General features: G+C 42.8%; 1 protein-coding gene across 3 annotated transcripts in view; it reads right to left on the bottom strand.

Annotated features, from left to right (window-relative positions):
* Positions 1–17,159, bottom strand: part of LOC119656545 (autism susceptibility gene 2 protein homolog) — an 855,308-nt gene that overhangs the window by 608,613 nt on the left and 229,536 nt on the right. For all 3 annotated transcript variants that reach the window (XM_038062905.1, XM_038062907.1, XM_038062906.1), the window contains exon 4: positions 7,300–7,335. In XM_038062905.1, the coding sequence (XP_037918833.1) occupies positions 7,300–7,335 (36 nt within the window). The remainder of the gene's footprint in view (positions 1–7,299; positions 7,336–17,159) is intronic.

Below are 17,159 nucleotides of genomic sequence, written 5' to 3'. Positions count from 1 at the left end.
AATTGCCCGGAAAGCAGAACACACCCTAAGGACTGTAGATCACACTCAGTTTATCTGCGTTAGATAAAACATGCAGCGGTATTTCCCAAACTAGAACTGCAAACAACAAGATGAAACTCACCACCCTGACTACAAGCGGCTTGTAAGTATGCTACGGACCTCCTGCATTCGGTATCATTCCTGTTAGGGCCAAATTGACAGTAGATGCCTTTTGGCAAGGATACTCCACGCGCTGCTTAAAATTGAACTTTGCATCTATTATCCCTCCCAAGTATTTGATGGCCGACTTGAAAGTGATGATATGGGCCCGAATTCTAATGCGCTTGGTGATGAGGCCGCTTCGGTCTTTTCCTTCGCAAGTGCCAGTCTAGCGCTCTCTACTCAGCATTTTCGAGATGCTTTTTGAACACAACCAATGGTTTTTCGTCAGCGTAACCCACCACTGTTGCCTCCTCCGAAACTGGAAGATTAAGGACAGTACGGAGCATCGCAGGACATCCGCGAAGACAACGTTTCCCTTAGGTCGCTAGATGGAGTTCGTAAAGATCTTCACGAAACACTTGACAACTCGGCGTCAGTTTGTCAGGTTACTATAGGTTAGATCGTGCTGTTGTCGTATGCTACCTCGAGGACGTTATGGAAAGCTATATTTACAAATTAGAGAGTATGCTTCTAATGTTTTTTCCGCTTGCCAAATGTTGACGGATGCTTAGGACTGCGCACAAATTTTTGATTTACTTGGGAAATTTAAACGTTGTTAGATGAAAATTGAGATTTGAAAAAAGCGACTCAAAGTGATCCAAACTTTTTGTACAAAGTCATTATAGTAATGGGAGTTGGCGTTACGAGTATGATTTAAAAAATAACCAAATGTCAAGCTAGTGGAGGACTACCAGTTGTTCTAGGCTAAAAAAGGCAAGACAAGTGACGTAGAAAGTGAAGACCATGGCCATTGCATTTTTTGACGTTTGTGCATCGGAAATTTATAACCTCTGGCGAGACTATTAACTAGCGCTTTACTTTTGCAGCTTTAAAGACGCCTACGAAAGTGCGGTGGAATTGTCCAGAACCTTAGCGTTGGGGTGACCCGCTCCTTGATCTCGATCATGCCCCGACACACATTGTATTACGAATGAGCCGCTTCTTGGTCTCTCAGAAGTGATCTGTCAATTGCCGGCCCCTGTGTTTGCCAGACCTACCTCCGTGCGACATTTCTCGATTTCCAAAAATTAAGAAAAACTTAAAACAAAACCGTTTTGGTGTTGTGGAGGCGGTCAAAACAGCTCCACAACGGGACCTGGACGATCTGCTGGATGGAGTTAAAGAATTTCAGATATCATATCTAATGGACAATACTTCGTCGGAAATTTAAAATTGAATGTTAAATGAACCCAAAAATTCTGCGTAGAACAACTCAGTAAGACAACGTTTGGTCGAAAGAAGTATCAATATAGCTCGCATTCTATCTCTGCCCGAAATACGACTAAAATTCGAATAGCGGTTATATCCTAAGCAGAAATAACTCTGCTGGCAATACGGCCAAAATTCAAAAAACAATTGACGCCATTTTTCGGATGCTACAGCGCCTCTGCCCTAAAAGCAGCATCACAACCTTCTGGTTGCTCCCATTTTGGAAGGCAGGCCCTGCATTATGATTTGTCCGTGTTTAGGCTCAATTTCGTTTACACCAGATCGACAAGGAGGAAGTTAGATTTGACAAAGTAGTAGGTGATCTCGATTCCGAAATACTGAGCCAACCTAATGATATAGTTGAAACGCACCAAAATGAGAGCAGGTACGGTGCCATCAGAAGGCGAGCTGTGAACAGAACTGAATTTAGGCACTTAGGATAATGAATTTAGGCGTCGTACAGCGGACCCTCAACATTTGTGAGGCAACTGATCTTCCGTGGTTATTCGGAACGGCCGATTCGATACTCGAATTTCGCGGACCAGTCCCCTTCGGCGCACGACAGTACTTTGAAAGAGCTAATCGTTTTTCGGCAGAAAATCAAGATTTTGCAGTAGCTCCAGTTACTTGAAGCTTTCATCGTCACAAAGGTGATCCAGTTTGTAAGCCAATTCCACAATGCTTGTGGGAATCACCAACAGGTAACACCAGAGCCAATAAGCAGAGCCGAATACATATTGATGCAAGAAACGGATCAGTGATTAAAATCTTTGTCAAGCTAGGCCTTCGTCGTGAGTTCATTTAAAAATTGTTGATTGCGGATATACCTCCACCTCTGACCTATGACCATTTTGATAAAGTCATAGAAAGATAAGCGCATTGTCACTGTGCTTGGAGCGCTGTAACAAACGGTATCGCCTTTGTCACAATGTACCACGTAAGACTTGGACAATTCCCCAACTTAATTAATCCATCCCAGCAAGCTCAGCACCAAGTTTCGCATTATATTATCACTGACGGTCGTAGTAGATAAACCTTGTTCACTTAGACTCAAGAAGTTAGCAGGAGACCGGTTACATATAGAATATAAGGTACTATCGACCATCTAGCTTTCGCTGGGGATCACCATTACACATCGTACTTAAGAAGGATAAGCCCGAAATGGGTCTGAAGGCCGATCGAAACAACGGTGCCTTGACACGTTGATGGGGGTTTAAAAGCCTCGCGACTGCATCCCGGTCAAGCCTTTGATAGAACAAAATGGTGCAACCGATTACAACGAGCCGATCCCGCTTCTAAACGGGTCAAAGGCTAAAGAAAAAAAAAAGATGTTATTTCAATGTTCAAAGTTGATCAACAAAACAATTTTCTGGAAAGTCGACCTATCTCCAGCATTCCATTACATACTTATTTCCCGAGCCGATGTTGCTAAACCAGCCAACACCACACCCTTGGGCTTGTTTGATTTTTTGATGATGATCTTCGGTCTCTAAAAAGCTGCGCAGTCTTTTTAGCGGGGTATTACCTGATCCCGACTTTTGTATCTGTCATGTCAACGACATCTTGGTCGCACCAGAAACGCCAGAGCAACATCTCCAGCATCTTGAACTCGTGTTCGAAAGAATGAATATTAACCACTATGCCAAGCGCATATTCGGTTTGTCAGAGGTCGAATATGCCCGTTGTATAACTGAAAAACGAGTTGTCGGCTAACGGAGACCTCCGATGTATGGAGAAGGATGCTTTATACAAGCAAATAAACGCGGTTCAAGGGAATCTATCTAAAAGTGACATTGTTATCGTAATGGGTGATTTGAATGCCAAGGTGAGATCTGACAACACCCTACTCGGATCTGCGATGAGAAAGTAAAGGTAATGGTGGCAGGTTCGTGCATTTCTGTAACTTCCACCGCCATTGGTGGCACATTGTTCGAGCACAGAGCTTGGTAGAAGGTCAGTTGGGTTTCAACTGACCGACACCGTACGAGCAATAAAATCGACCACTTCGCGATCAACAGTAGATTTAGGAGTTGTCTTCAAGTGATCGGCCACGTACCGAAAGGGTGTTATAAGATCTGGCTAATTGCGTAGACGTGGAAGCGGAAGGGGTTGAAGGCTCTACTGACGGCGGCGGGTGGTGGCGAGTGTGATGCGGTCGAACTCCGATACCGAGCGAAATCCCGAGAGGTTCAGAGTACTGTACGCCGTGACAAAAGATAATTTGCTGTTGCGCTGATCAGGGAAGCGGAAGATGCCGCAGATCGCAATGAACTAGAACTGTATACCGTATCACGAAAATGTGGTCACAAATCTTTCAATGGTCCTGTGAAGGACGTTAGTGGTCGACTTCTCATCCACGATGATGAACAACTAAAGCGGTGAAAAGAACACTTGCCTAGGATCCTTAACCGTATTACATCCGGTAAGATTCCCCCCTCTTGTGGATGAAGTGGCTAGTCACCGTAACATGCAGATACGGAGTGTTCCTCGGGGAAAATCATTTCGCCCATCATCAAACGAATTAAAGTCGCTAAGCTTGACGGTTTCCCCAGTGAGTTATTTATTGCTGCACTTGCAGTTATTGCAGATCTACTTCTTCCACTCATACGGAAATCTTGAGGATCCGAAACCTTTCCCAAAGAGTGGAAGAAGGGGATGATCGTTAAGATTCCAAAAAAGAGCACCCGTTTTGAGTGTGACAATTGGAGGGCTAAAATGATCGTGGAACCCATCTAAAAACATCTCGAAAGCCTTGCCAACGTATTAACAGCGCTAGATCCGCATTCGTTGCCCCGTCTAAAATCTGAAAATGCAGTTATCTCAATTCTAAGATCAAGTTCTGTGCTAGTCTTCTTTCTGTGTTGCTATATGGGAGTAGCACATGGAAGGTTAACTCCACTGTTACTCAAAAGTTCCAAGCTTTCGTCAATACCGATCTACGTAGTATCATCGGAGTACACTGTCCTCACACTATCTCAAATGAAGAACTTGATCGGCGCACAACCTTTGCAGTCTTATGTGATGTAATAGGAAGACGGAAGTGACAGTGGATAGGTCACGCATTAAGGAGAGACGACAATTGAATTGCGGACTATGCCATGCAGTGAAATCCACTTTATTAAAATGGGCGATGAGTGGGTCGCCCCAAGAGGACTTGGCGCAGAACATTGGAGGAGAAGTGCGAGCGTCTTGAGAAGTCGTGAGGGAAGCTGAAGTACATTTCAGGTAACCACGAGCGATGGCGCGTAGGTGTGGCTTACGCGCGATATCCCACCAAGGGATGAAAGGCAACCAATATATAATACCACTTTGCTTATACTCTGAGATATAGTAACCAAAAATTAGAAGAAATTGGTGTATCATCGCCGACGATTTGACCTTTCGTAATTGTTGTGTTACGAAGGAAGATTTTTGACATTTTTCACAAGGTATCACACCCTAGAAGCCGAGCAACACACCAAGAGTCATCAATGACAAATTGTTGTTTGGCATACAGAAGGACATTCAACTCTGGATCGTCCGCCATACAGAAACCTAATTTCAATATTTTGCACTTCTGGGAAAGCGTTTTCATCAGATTCGTATCGACATTTTTGGACCCTTTTGTTCGTCCCGTGGGTATCGCTACTGTTTTACGTTATTGGGCAAATTCACTCGCCGAAGACAATACCTCTTGTTGGTCAGACTACAGATTCAGATCGTTAGCTTAACTTAATTTCCTGTGCACCGAATTTAGTAAATGAATTTTGCACTCCCATCCACATGATTCAATTAACATATTTCTTTTGCACGCTTGTTCCTGTGTGTTCAGATTTGTTACGCAAGTTGCTTCTAAGTTACAAACGATACCACATCTAAGACCTTTGCCTTTATCTTCAACGATACCGAAAATATATTGAAATTTCATATCCTTTTCAACCTTTATAAATCCGTCCTTGAAAAGCACTGTCAAGTATACAACTTCAATCAATTCCACTCGAATAAAAATCCGATTAACCCAATAAAACCCCTTCGAAAATTCAAGAACCCTTTAAGTGATTTTCCTCTTGGTTACAAGCACACCAAACAAACGTCCTCCTCAAGACAATTCCATTTAATCCCACATTTCCTTTTCTCTTTTACGATCAATAAAAAACTTCTCCTACCCCCAAAAAAAAAAAGTAAAAAGAATGAAAAAATCGTCACCGTTAAAATCGTACATTGCTTCGATTCATCCGCTACTGCTAAGTGCATTTGCTGTCTTTGCTCCTTTATTCCATCTTAAATCATTTAAAATTTTCATGTCACGTTATTGCCATGTTGTCACTTCTATTATATCCTCCATGACAATATCCTTCTTGTGTCTTAAAACTCAGTTCAATAAGTACTTAAGAAGTGAGTACGTTGGAAGAAAAGATTCCTCTTGAGCTCAAGAGGGATGAGATGTAGCCAAGTACCCACGTAAAATCGAACAAGTCCCTATAAAAATCCCAATCGTAAAATGAGTTGAGCTTCTCGTCTCCTGTGTTCGCCTTAGATTTCAACAAGCGTCGAGATGAATCGCAGATAGAAAATTCTATTCCTTCTTTGTTGGCAGGACATCCAGAATAGTCTCAGCATAAGCATTTATGCTCCTCCAGGGTACGATGGAAATGAAGAGCATTTCAAGATATAAGACAGAAATCAAAAATAAAGAAAACCGTTAGGAAATCACTTCAATCTCCATTTTTATGATACTTCTCTTTCACAATTTTTTGAATAGAAAAAAAAAGGATATTCACTCTATGTCCATTTCAGCAGAAGGAAAAAAAAGGGATTCTCTTTGACGTCATCACATCCTTTTTCACTGCAAAAGGTTCTTTTGGCTTTCCACTTGTGAAAAGCTGATGATGATAGCATGGGACTAAATATGAGCAAAGCGAGCGCAACCAACTGAAAGATGGTTCACATACTTTTGGACTTTTTCGCGGAAATACGTACCACAAACAGGACGAAGTGCAGAATGGGTGAGACTGAATCCAAGAGAGCTGAATTGAATAAAAGTGGTTGGAAAAGCGTTGGGAAATATTTGTCTTCAAGAAACTTTGTGGGTTTTCGTTTTAGACGGAAAAAGGATTGCGTTTTCTACTTCCTTAGTCCTTTAAGGCAACATTCCCTGAACTATGGTCAAAGGTGTCATGCCGGTGTAGTTAGTCGTAGTCATTAAAATCCAGAGAATTCCAAATTACACAAATTTGAAAAAAGTCAACCCTTCGCCTCCCCATATTCTCCCAAACTGGATACTACACCCCACGTTCGCTTTATCCTTTATGATCTGAATACTACCCTTAGAACGCGCCGTCTTAAGGATGTCAATAAACTGTCATTCTTTATCGAGATTTTTATTTCACCCCACCCCACTTTCCATAGGGTTGACTTCTACACTTTTATGACTCCTTTTTTCCATCCATTTTTATTATGCTATGTGTGAGCATGTTGTTCGCCCCGTATTTCGGCAATGTACAATCTTAAGTGATTTGCATTTACAAAGTCCTGACTGCCAGAGAAAAAAACGAAAGGTAATTGATGAGCTTGCTAAGCTGCTCGGAAAAAGGGCGCTGCTGAAAATTTACCGCATTACATCCCTTCTTTCTGCTCCTCTTTTTGTCATAATTCTACTTTTTTCTGAGGAGCATTTATGATTCCTGCACGCTTTTTGTTGCTGTCAATTTCCATATCATAAAGGAGCAGATTGGGTTTACATAGCTTGAGCTGAGATGATATGGTTATCTTTTTTTTAATAAATTGTCGAAGCATCGAAGATAGGTAAAAGATTTTCAAGGGGAAGCAACACATTCGACGTAAGGTTGTAAAAATACATGCATGTAAATGAAGAGCTTAAGGACATATTAGTAAATTAAAGATACTTACGATATATCCTTTGCCAGAACTGCAACGACTACTTGCCTGTGGAGAAACGGAATAAAATATTGATGAATAATACGTCAAAACTATTTTCTGTTTATTTTAGGTTTTTGTTTTGAAGTCCAATTCTACAATCCTGGTATTCACCACTGCGATCATATGCTATTTAGCAAAAAAAGAAAAAACAGACCTGCAAGCTCATAAACGCAACACTTACAACCACAGTCACCAATCCAAAAGTGCTTCGAACCACTAGCCAACAAGGTGACAGCTGGTATACCCAATATCGCGACTAAAGTTTTCAATGAATATCTCCGTCCTCCAACCCTTTTCCAAACGAAATCGCTTGAAATCCCTACAAACTTTTTGCGGCCAACGATACTACCATTAGCACGTACGGTGTCAAAGCTCTTACCCTGTCTATGGTCTGCTCGCAAATACCAGAAATCACAGGTTCTCAGACCTTGTTACACCCGCGTCTATAACAGGCTTACCAAAATTTGCCAAACTTGCCACTACTAGAAGGGTTCCCTGACCTTACAAGCCTTGCTATAAGGATAGGTGCCCCTAATGACAACACATAACACTTCATTACATCTGTCAGTTCACCTATAACAGGCCAGTCTCAAGGGCTAAACCACAAAAAATTGAAAATCGTGAATGGCGAGTTTCAATTCTTAATCCGGAATCCTTAAGAGTTTACGGGGATGACCTTCAGCAAACATTTCAACGATTTGCGCAAGAGGTTCTGCTATGATTTGACTGCTTCATTTCCATATGGACGATATATTGGTCACATCAAATGTCAATGAACAAAAAAAAACATTTGTAGCACCCGCGCCTAATTGTCGACCGTCCCGCGAAATTCGGAACCATTGACGAATAGTGAATTTGCCTTGCAAATGATATATCACATGTTATTAATGAAAAAAAAAAAAAAAAAAGAGTGTGTATGACTACGAGCTGGTGACTATATACAGCAGAGTCCGCTACCTCCTCCATTTTCTGCAGAAGCCTTACTTCTTCGTTTTGACAGACCATAAACCGCTTACTTACACGTTTACTCAGAGTTAGCCTTCAAAGTCGCCACGTCAATTGAGGCACCTCGGCTACATTTCCTAATTCACAATTGACTTTTATTTTATTCCTTGATTACGCAATGGAGTAGCAGACACATTCTCCCGTGTTGAAGCAATTGGAATCCCTGCACTCATCAACGAAGACGAGCTATCTAACGAGCAATCGCTGGACGCTGAGCTACAGAATCGTCGTTAGCAACATCACATCTTTACAGCCTCAGACAAGAAAATAGTCTACGCTGCGTCTCTCAGGTATTTCTGCCTTTTCGTCCTTACGTCGTTGCGCAGGAAAATATTTAATGTCTTTTATCAACTGGTACACTCCATCGATGTACCGAATGCAAAACTACTGCAAAGAAATTGGTGTGAACTCGAAGGAAAAGAGATGTCCATACTTTGGCCCGTTTGCTTACGCTCAAAAATCACCCGCTACCAAAGAAACCAGGTTAAAATCTTCTCATTACCCGAGCAGACGAGTATTTCCCACATATCCATCTGAAGGTCCTCTAACCCCTCTTCCTTTCGCTGGCTTTCAAATATCATTTAAACGTAATCGATCGGTTGGCCACATGGCTTGCGGTCATTCCAATGACCAACTAGACTGCAGACTCCGTGACAAAACCCTTCTAGAATAACTGGGACACACGCTATGGAATGCCACGTAAAATTACCACAGACCAAGGTACGCAATTCGAATTGTTCGTTAGCCAACTTCATAGGATGCTCTAAGAGCTGAATATCACGTCACCACCCCCATCAAAGGGGACCGTCGAGCGTAGGCACTGCATCCTTAAGACTGCAATTATGTGACACAGCTAAATAGCGAACCCTCTTTTCCTCCTTCTGCCGCTTCTTGGCGCCCACCTTTGTCCATTCTTCGGGTTTACCAACTGTAGGTTCTTCCCCTTTTGTCAAAGTTGGAATTGTAATCGAAGAACTCCCCGGAACTTTCGCCGGCTCAGATTTCTTCGGCGATGAGACTTTTTTCTTCTTGGTCGTTTGTTGGACACCAAGGGATTCACTTATTCCATCCCTACTCTATTCGGGTCGGGTTCTCACCTACCTTATGTTGAGGGGGCGTTTCCCGCGTGACTTTGTCATATGATGCTTGGGCATTTTTCTCCTCCATCTTCCTAATAAACAACAACTTAATGACACTATGTCAGTCTGGGGCTGTCCAAGTTCCTTTCCGAGTCAGGCGACGAATCTCGACTGCCTAGGGTTAATGCTGCCTTTAGCGAAAGCCTCCCAAGTTTTGAGCTTTTGCGAACAGGTTTCGGACTAGAGATTTCATTTCCACTCCACCACGAGTTCTTGTAGCTTTAGATGTTTCCCACTACTGGGGCACTGCGGTCGCTGGATATCGACGGCCGGGAGCTCGCTTGCCCACTGAGTTTCCCAAGTCCTGCACCGTAAAAAGAATACCTTTCTCTTCCCCCATATTTGGCTTGCTTTCTGTGTGTCCCTCCCATAGCCAATTCTTATTCACGTTTACTTCCCACTTAGCCGGCCCTCCCAAAACGCATCCATCCAGCGTTCCCTTATTTGAACGAAGGGACGCGTCTAATGGGAGATTTGGCAACTCCGCACAGAGAAAACGACAGGCAATTAAAACATGTCATAATTTTCAAGATAGTTGAAAGTTGGCCCTGAAATCGTAACTTGCTGCAATGTAGTTCGCGGGGTACTGTTCATAGTAGACAGCTAATCACATTTGCCTACAATACGACAAACAACAGCTGGATATCTGTGCTTTTCAAAGTCCCTAAAAGACAGGTCCACTACAGTACTAGTCAATATCCCAAAACGGATATATAGTTTTACATTTCAGGATATTCAAACCGCATTTTATCTGCCCATAAACTCTATATTCGCCTGTTAAACCAACATCAACAGCTCTACTGCTAAACCCTATCTCCTATCCATCTCTACGTGGTGATCGTTGGGAGTTTCTTTCTTAATGGAAAACTGCGGACGGAAAAGGATGAAGGCGAGTCTCCCGCCCCTAAAAACGGGACAAATTGTACCAACTGGTCCTCCAGGTTGGGGGTTGGGGGTTGGGCAGGACTGACAACTCAACATGGAAAACTGACGTTACGAAGCCACAGAAGGAGCCTTGGACAGGACGGACGTTACAACAACGAACCCGGCAACGACAAAGGAATAACGATTTGCGTACTTTCTCAAGGAACGTGCGCTCCCTGTACAGAATAAAATATTGATGAATAATACGACAAAACTATTTTCTGTTTATTTTAGGTTTTTGTTTTGAAGTCCAATGCTACAATCCTGGTATTCACCACTACTTAGCAAAAAAAACTCAGATGCAGTCAGCAATGACTTGCAAGCTCATAAACGCAACACTTACAACCACAGTCACCAATCCAAAAATGCAACGAACCACAGCCAACAAGGTGACAGCTGGTATACCCAACATCGCGACTAAAGTGTTTAGCGGATATCTCCGCCCTCCGACCCTTTTTTGGACGAAAATTGCTAGAAAGCCCTGTAAATTTTTTGCGGCCAACGATACTACCATTGGCACGTACGGTATTAAAGCTCTTACCCTGTCTATGGTCTGCTCGCAAATACCAGAAATCACAGGTTCTCAGATCCCGCGTCTACAACAGACTTACCAAAATTCGCCAAACTTGCCACTACTAGAAGGGTTCCCTGACCTTACAAGCCCTGCTATAAGGATAGGTGCCCCTAATGACAACACCTAACACTTCATTACATCTGTCAGTCCACCTATAAAAGGCCAGTCTCAAGGGCTAAACCACAAAAAATTGAAAATCGTGAAAGGCGAGTTTCAATTCTTAATCCGGAATCCTTAAGAGTTTACGGGGATGACCTTCAGCAAACATTTCAGCGATTTGCGCAAGAGGTCCTGCTATGATCTGACTGCTGAATTTGCATATGGACGATATATAGGTATTACCTGTCAATGAACAAGAAAACATTTGTAGCGCTTGCACCTAGTCGTCGACCGTCCCGCGAAATTCGAAACTGTCATCAACCTATCGAAGTGTCCCTTCGGTGTAAGTGAACTTTTATATCTGAACCATTTGCAAGACACATTCACTATTCGTCAAATTAAATTAACTATTCAGGAAATGAAATTAGCTATCTAACAAATGAAATTAACTCTCAAATAAATTAACTGTTAAACAACTGAAATTAACGCTTTAACAAATGAAAATTATTTCATACGTTTCGCAAAAAAATTAACCATTTTCAAGACACGAGGTGGATATCGAAAAAAAAGCTGTCAAGATGAAGCCTTAATAGAAACTGACGCGTGCATGAAAGGAACTCATCAATTTCCGTCAACTTTCTTTAAAAGACCTCAACATAAGTACGTCGAAGATGAACAATGGATTGAGGTTATCCAAGATCGACCATGCTTTTCATACTGTCGGCAGTGATAGTCTGGCCCAAATCTCCCTTTTTGGATGAAGCCTGTTGAAACCACACTCGAAGATCATTTTCTGTCACTTTATCTAGCATCCCCTCGACATAAATATGTTGGAGCCGTTTAGAAAAGTTAGCGTTTAATTTCCTTAATGGAAATTGAAGAGCGCCCTTCCACGCACGCCTCATTTTCTATTAAAATTTCATCCAACTCATGTTGACTTATCTTCACAATCACTTTCATTTACTAAAGAATTGTTAATTTGATTTGTTAAACAGTTAATTTCATTTATTAAATAGTTAATTTCATTTATTAAATAGTTAATTTCATTTATCAAAGCGTTAATTTAAATTGGAGAATAGTGAATTCGCCTTGCACATGGTATATTACATATTGTTAATGGAAAAGGTTCCTTGCGGCCTCGGTGTCGGGTCGATACCTTCGGCAAGTTCCTGAAAGACCTCTGACCTCTCTCTAGGACCAGCGAATTTTATCGACGTTTCACCCACAACGCTGCTTCACTGCAAGTTTCCCGCAACAAATGCTGAACAAAGACTAGAAAAAGAGACAAGATGGTCACCACGTGGACGGAAAAAGCTAAGAGTGCTTTTCGAAAAATTAAAAAACAGCCTGCATTCCCGAGCGAATTGGTCCTATAGGCTCACTACCGGCGAGTTCGATATTGCAGTCGATGCAGTCCTTGAAGGGAATTGATATAGGTATGTCATTACCGTAGGTGAAAAGGTGAAAACGGGTCTTCCTTTTTTGGATACAATTTTCTTTATTTAAAAAAAAGCCGTAATTCGGGAATCACTTCTTTCCTCTTCAGTGTGAGAAAGAGCAAAACTGATTCCCGAAACACAGTATTTATTTAAATAAAAAAAAATCCGAAACTTTAAAGAATTGGCTATAAAACTAACGCTTTGTATATCAACGAACGAACAACACCTAGTAACCACTTCAATCACGCTACTCCCAGAGCTGAAGTGAGGCAGCTCCTGATGATTTGAATCTGTCCTATATTGAACCTGGTATCGGATTGGATCGCAACTACAACGGCGACTATGGCAACGGAAAAAGAACTACCAGTTTGGAACTTGGAATCTGTGCTGCCTGTTCACAGCAGATGCCTAAGAGAGGGGGAGAAAATCCACACAGATCAGGTCGAAAAGTACAAGATAGATAGGCTTGAGGGTTCGGGAAACGTAATTTTCAATCAGTGAGGCGTTTGACTCTCGAACGGACATTACTTAAGCAAAAACAAGTCGGAATACCAGAAGCTGGACAGTCGGAATACCACGCGGTGATGGGATTTATTTTAAGCCTTAGATTTTGTTTAGGTCAACCACTATGAATTTTTTCAGATTTATCCGTTGTTACACTTTTCGAGGTCACTCCCCTATGTTTCTTGCATTATCAGAAATAGGATCAGTTTCGGAAAGTAGATCCAACATGACTGTATTACCATGTATGGAAAGCCCCTCTTAAATTCAAGACAAAATGCTACATGTAAAGGGATTCATAGAACACATATTCTCACCAAATTTCGTAACAATAGCTTCAACCGTTTCCGAACAAACCGGGTGTGACAGACAGACAGACAGACAGACGGACAGGCAGACATCGAATCGATTCTAATAAGATTTTATTTAAAAAAAAACCTTAAAAAGTGTGGTACGTGAGGATAGTGAAGAGCTTTTTCGTTCATAAGAACTTCACCCCATAGCATCATAGACCTCAAACCAATTAAGGAAAGAATTGTTGCAGTTCAAGTAAAAACTCAACTTTTCATATTTTTCGTTTGGGTATTTTCTGAGAATGAGTCCGTTAAAGAAATGATCACTTTCAACCCCCCGCACTCCCACCATTCCAACAAATGTCAAAACTAAGACAGGCTTCGGAAAGTACTAACCGACACCTTATTTAATGGAAAAAAATTTACAACCCCCGCTTAAATTCGATGTACTCCCTGTATTTGTGGGCGTTCACAGTTCCCACCTTTCCACTAAATTTGATGTGACGGGCAGACAGACTGACCGAGTGAGGTTTATTCAAATAAATCTAAATCATTGCAAGGTCGTTCAGGATTTGCTCGAGCAGACCACATACGAATATGAGGAGGAAATTACCATCATTGGCGAACCCTATAGAAACCGTCATGGTGGCGTATGAGTTACAGATTCGACTGGTGTAGCGGTGATATGGACATGCGCTCAACAAGCCATCCTATGTACTGGGAGTCAGCCAGCTGTTACGCCCCAAAGTCTGACACTGTCCGAATTCGAGGAAGTGCTTGACAGTCTTATTCTCAACGCAAGGGGTGGGGGCCCATGAGTCGGGTAGCAGAGAAATAAATGCAAGGGGCCGCAGTCTATTAGACGCTTTTGCACAGTTGGATTTAGTTCTGGCCAACGAAGGTTATGTAAACACCTTTCAGAAAGAGGGTCTGCCTCAATCATAGACCTAACTTTTGCCAGCCTTGCAGTGGCACGCGATATATCCTGGTACGTTAGCAAGGATTACACTCACAGCGATCACCAGGCAATCTTCTTTGGACTATGGGTGGAGTCACCGGATGAAAGACCGTCATGTCCGAAATCGAGAAAGATGTTAAGTTGGTCTGCTAAAGCTCTGGATGAGCAGACGTTCATACAGGTGGGGCTAGACAAACCTAATAAAGCAGGCGCCTCTACGGCAAGACCGGCCCATATGGCCAAATGCGTGACAAAGCATGTGACGCGTCTATACTCACTCCCCAGTAGAAGACCAAATACTGCTGGAATACAGAACTGGTCAGCCTTCTACCAGCCTGCTCAGAAGAGCGGCTCAGAGGGCGTTAGGCAGAATCGACTAAGGGTAAAAAGAGCTCGCCTATAAGGAGGCCTACAAAACCTTCAAGCTCATCATCCAACGGGGAAAGAAGAATGCTTTAAGGAGTTCTGTTCAGAAGTGCACATAAACCTCTGCGAAAGCGCCTATAGAGTTGTAATTGGGTGATTCAGAGACCGATCATCTCCGCACATCACATGCCCTTCACTCTTGTTAAAAATTAACCAGAGGTTATTCCCCCAGCAAGAGGAGGGCACTGACGGCTTTCAGCAGACCTCTGAAAGTGACGGTAGTATCGCCAGTCACTAGTGACGAGCTACTGGAGATCTGCGCTAAAATAGGAGAAAACAAAGCTCCGGATCTGGATGGCGTGCCGAATGTTCGCTGAGTTGGTCAAAGCGTGCATGTCCGAGAAAATATTTTCCGCATCATGGAAGCGACAGAAGTTAGTACTACTGCCTACGGCTGGAAAACCTTCAGGTGAGCCTAGGTCCTACAGACCTATTTGTCTTTTGGATACTGTGGGAAAATGGTAGAGCGAGTAATCTACAATAGATTACTCCCGGTTGTTGCGAGGCAGGGAGGTCTTCTAGATCGACCGTATGGTTTCCGTAAAGCCAGATCAACCATTGATGCCATAAAAATGGTTATTGGCTTGGCAGAAGATGCAATCCACGGAAAGGGTAGTTACCAGCAAATATTTCAGTGGGCTCAGTACGGAGCCCTGTGGGACACCCGCACAGGCAACGTACTCCTGGGGTCCGCCATCAGTATCAAACCGCGCTTTTCTAGTCTCCTCTGCCTTTCGCAGTTTGCTTTGGATAGATCCGACCATCGAGTTGAGCGCATCCCAGTGTCCCTGCCATGCTCACATTCTTCACACCAGATTTTCTGGTGCCTGGATTTTTCTAGGTCGCTTATAGCTAGTGTAGTGAGTCCGATGGTGCCCTATGCAGCTCCAGTTTGGGGAAATGAATTGCAGGTTACTATTAACGCTATCAAACTGGGTGCAGTTTACAGAAGAACAGCCCTAAGGGTGTGCTCGACATTCAGGACTGTCTCAAATGATGCGGCATTCGTCATCTCGGGAATGATACAGATTGACATTCTGGCAGATGAGATGACGAATATATACAATGTGAAGTCTATCTCTCCTTCATCGCAGACGAAGAACCCAGAAAGGGACAGCTCTCTAAATAGATGGCAAGAGTATTGGGAACGCTCGGGAAAGGGTAGGTTGATACACAGGCTCATCCCTACCATCAAGGAGAGGTTGGATAGACGGCACGGTGATGTTAATTATAATCTTACCCAGTTTCTCACAGGGCATGGAGGATATCGCCAGTAACATTTCGGTTTGTGGGCGACACCTTGTATTGTACATTACAAGATGGCTTGACCCGTGACTATCCGCCTGTGACTATTCTCTAATTCAGTGTTCTCGTTATGAGATATCCACAAACTACAACAGCTGTTACTCTAAGATAGGGTCCCGCTCCCTCACAGTACCGAGTCCCCGTCCTCAGACAAGCACTTTTCTGTTGTGTTCTGGCTACAAGCTCATCCTATTATTTGTTGCTATCACTTACTAACGTAAGGTTGGTGTAGCAATCTCAATGCATATCTGGTTTCTTATCTTACTACCAGATTTGCGTATAGGTGGCTGAGACTACTCGTATGGAAGCAGCCAACCCTCTCATTTGGACATAGTATGAGCATCCAATATAGAGGTGTAGCTACATTCTACTTAGGGCAGCTCCATGTCCTCCGACCTCTTACTTCAAGATCAAAAACAGAGGTAAGAGAGAAGAAAGGAGGATAGTAGGAGTATGAAAGGAGAATGCTACTGATGGAGACAAGACCTTCCCTGATGTACTTACACTCCAAAGTACAGGGAGGGCAGGTCGTTCCAAGACGGCATCCTTGTATTCATCAGATGACGAATACCGATCTATAAGATCAGAAACAAAAATTGAGAAGAGAAGTAGTATGAAAAAGAAATGAGAATGCTCCTGATTAAGTTAGACTCTCCCTATGTGCTTTATACTTTAAAGCCAGTGAGGGACTGGTCGCTCCAATGGGCATCCTTGTATTCGTCGATTTAGCCAGGAAAATACCCCAGGTAAACCTACGGCTGGGTGAAAGGTCAGACAGGAAATACCCCAGGTAAATCCTTAGCTGGGTGACGAATACTGATCTCTCAGTGAGGGTCATTGGGGGAACTCTGAGTTGCCCTCTGAGTGTGGTTCAGCTCACCACAGGTCAAAACCAATGCAGGCTGCAAACAGTATACCTGTGCAACCTGAGAAACATCCCCAAAAAGGAAGAAGCTTGGGATGTGTATACAGTGGGTTAGCCTAAATATTCTGAAGTACCTAACATGATTACTAATATTGGGATAAACTACTGGCTTGTGACATAATGCATATGTCTCGCCCTTGAAATATTCTATTCTATTTGTCCTAATGCTATATTTTTTGGAGGAAGTGTAATTGATAAATATCGGTCAGTGCATCATTGGGAACAAGGGAGATGCTTGAGGA

This window comes from Hermetia illucens, chromosome 5 (genome assembly GCF_905115235.1).
Source record: "Hermetia illucens chromosome 5, iHerIll2.2.curated.20191125, whole genome shotgun sequence".
Taxonomy (NCBI): Eukaryota; Metazoa; Arthropoda; class Insecta; order Diptera; family Stratiomyidae; genus Hermetia; species Hermetia illucens.
Note: the sequence above shows the minus strand (reverse complement) of the source record. Positions and strands in the feature narration are given on the sequence as shown.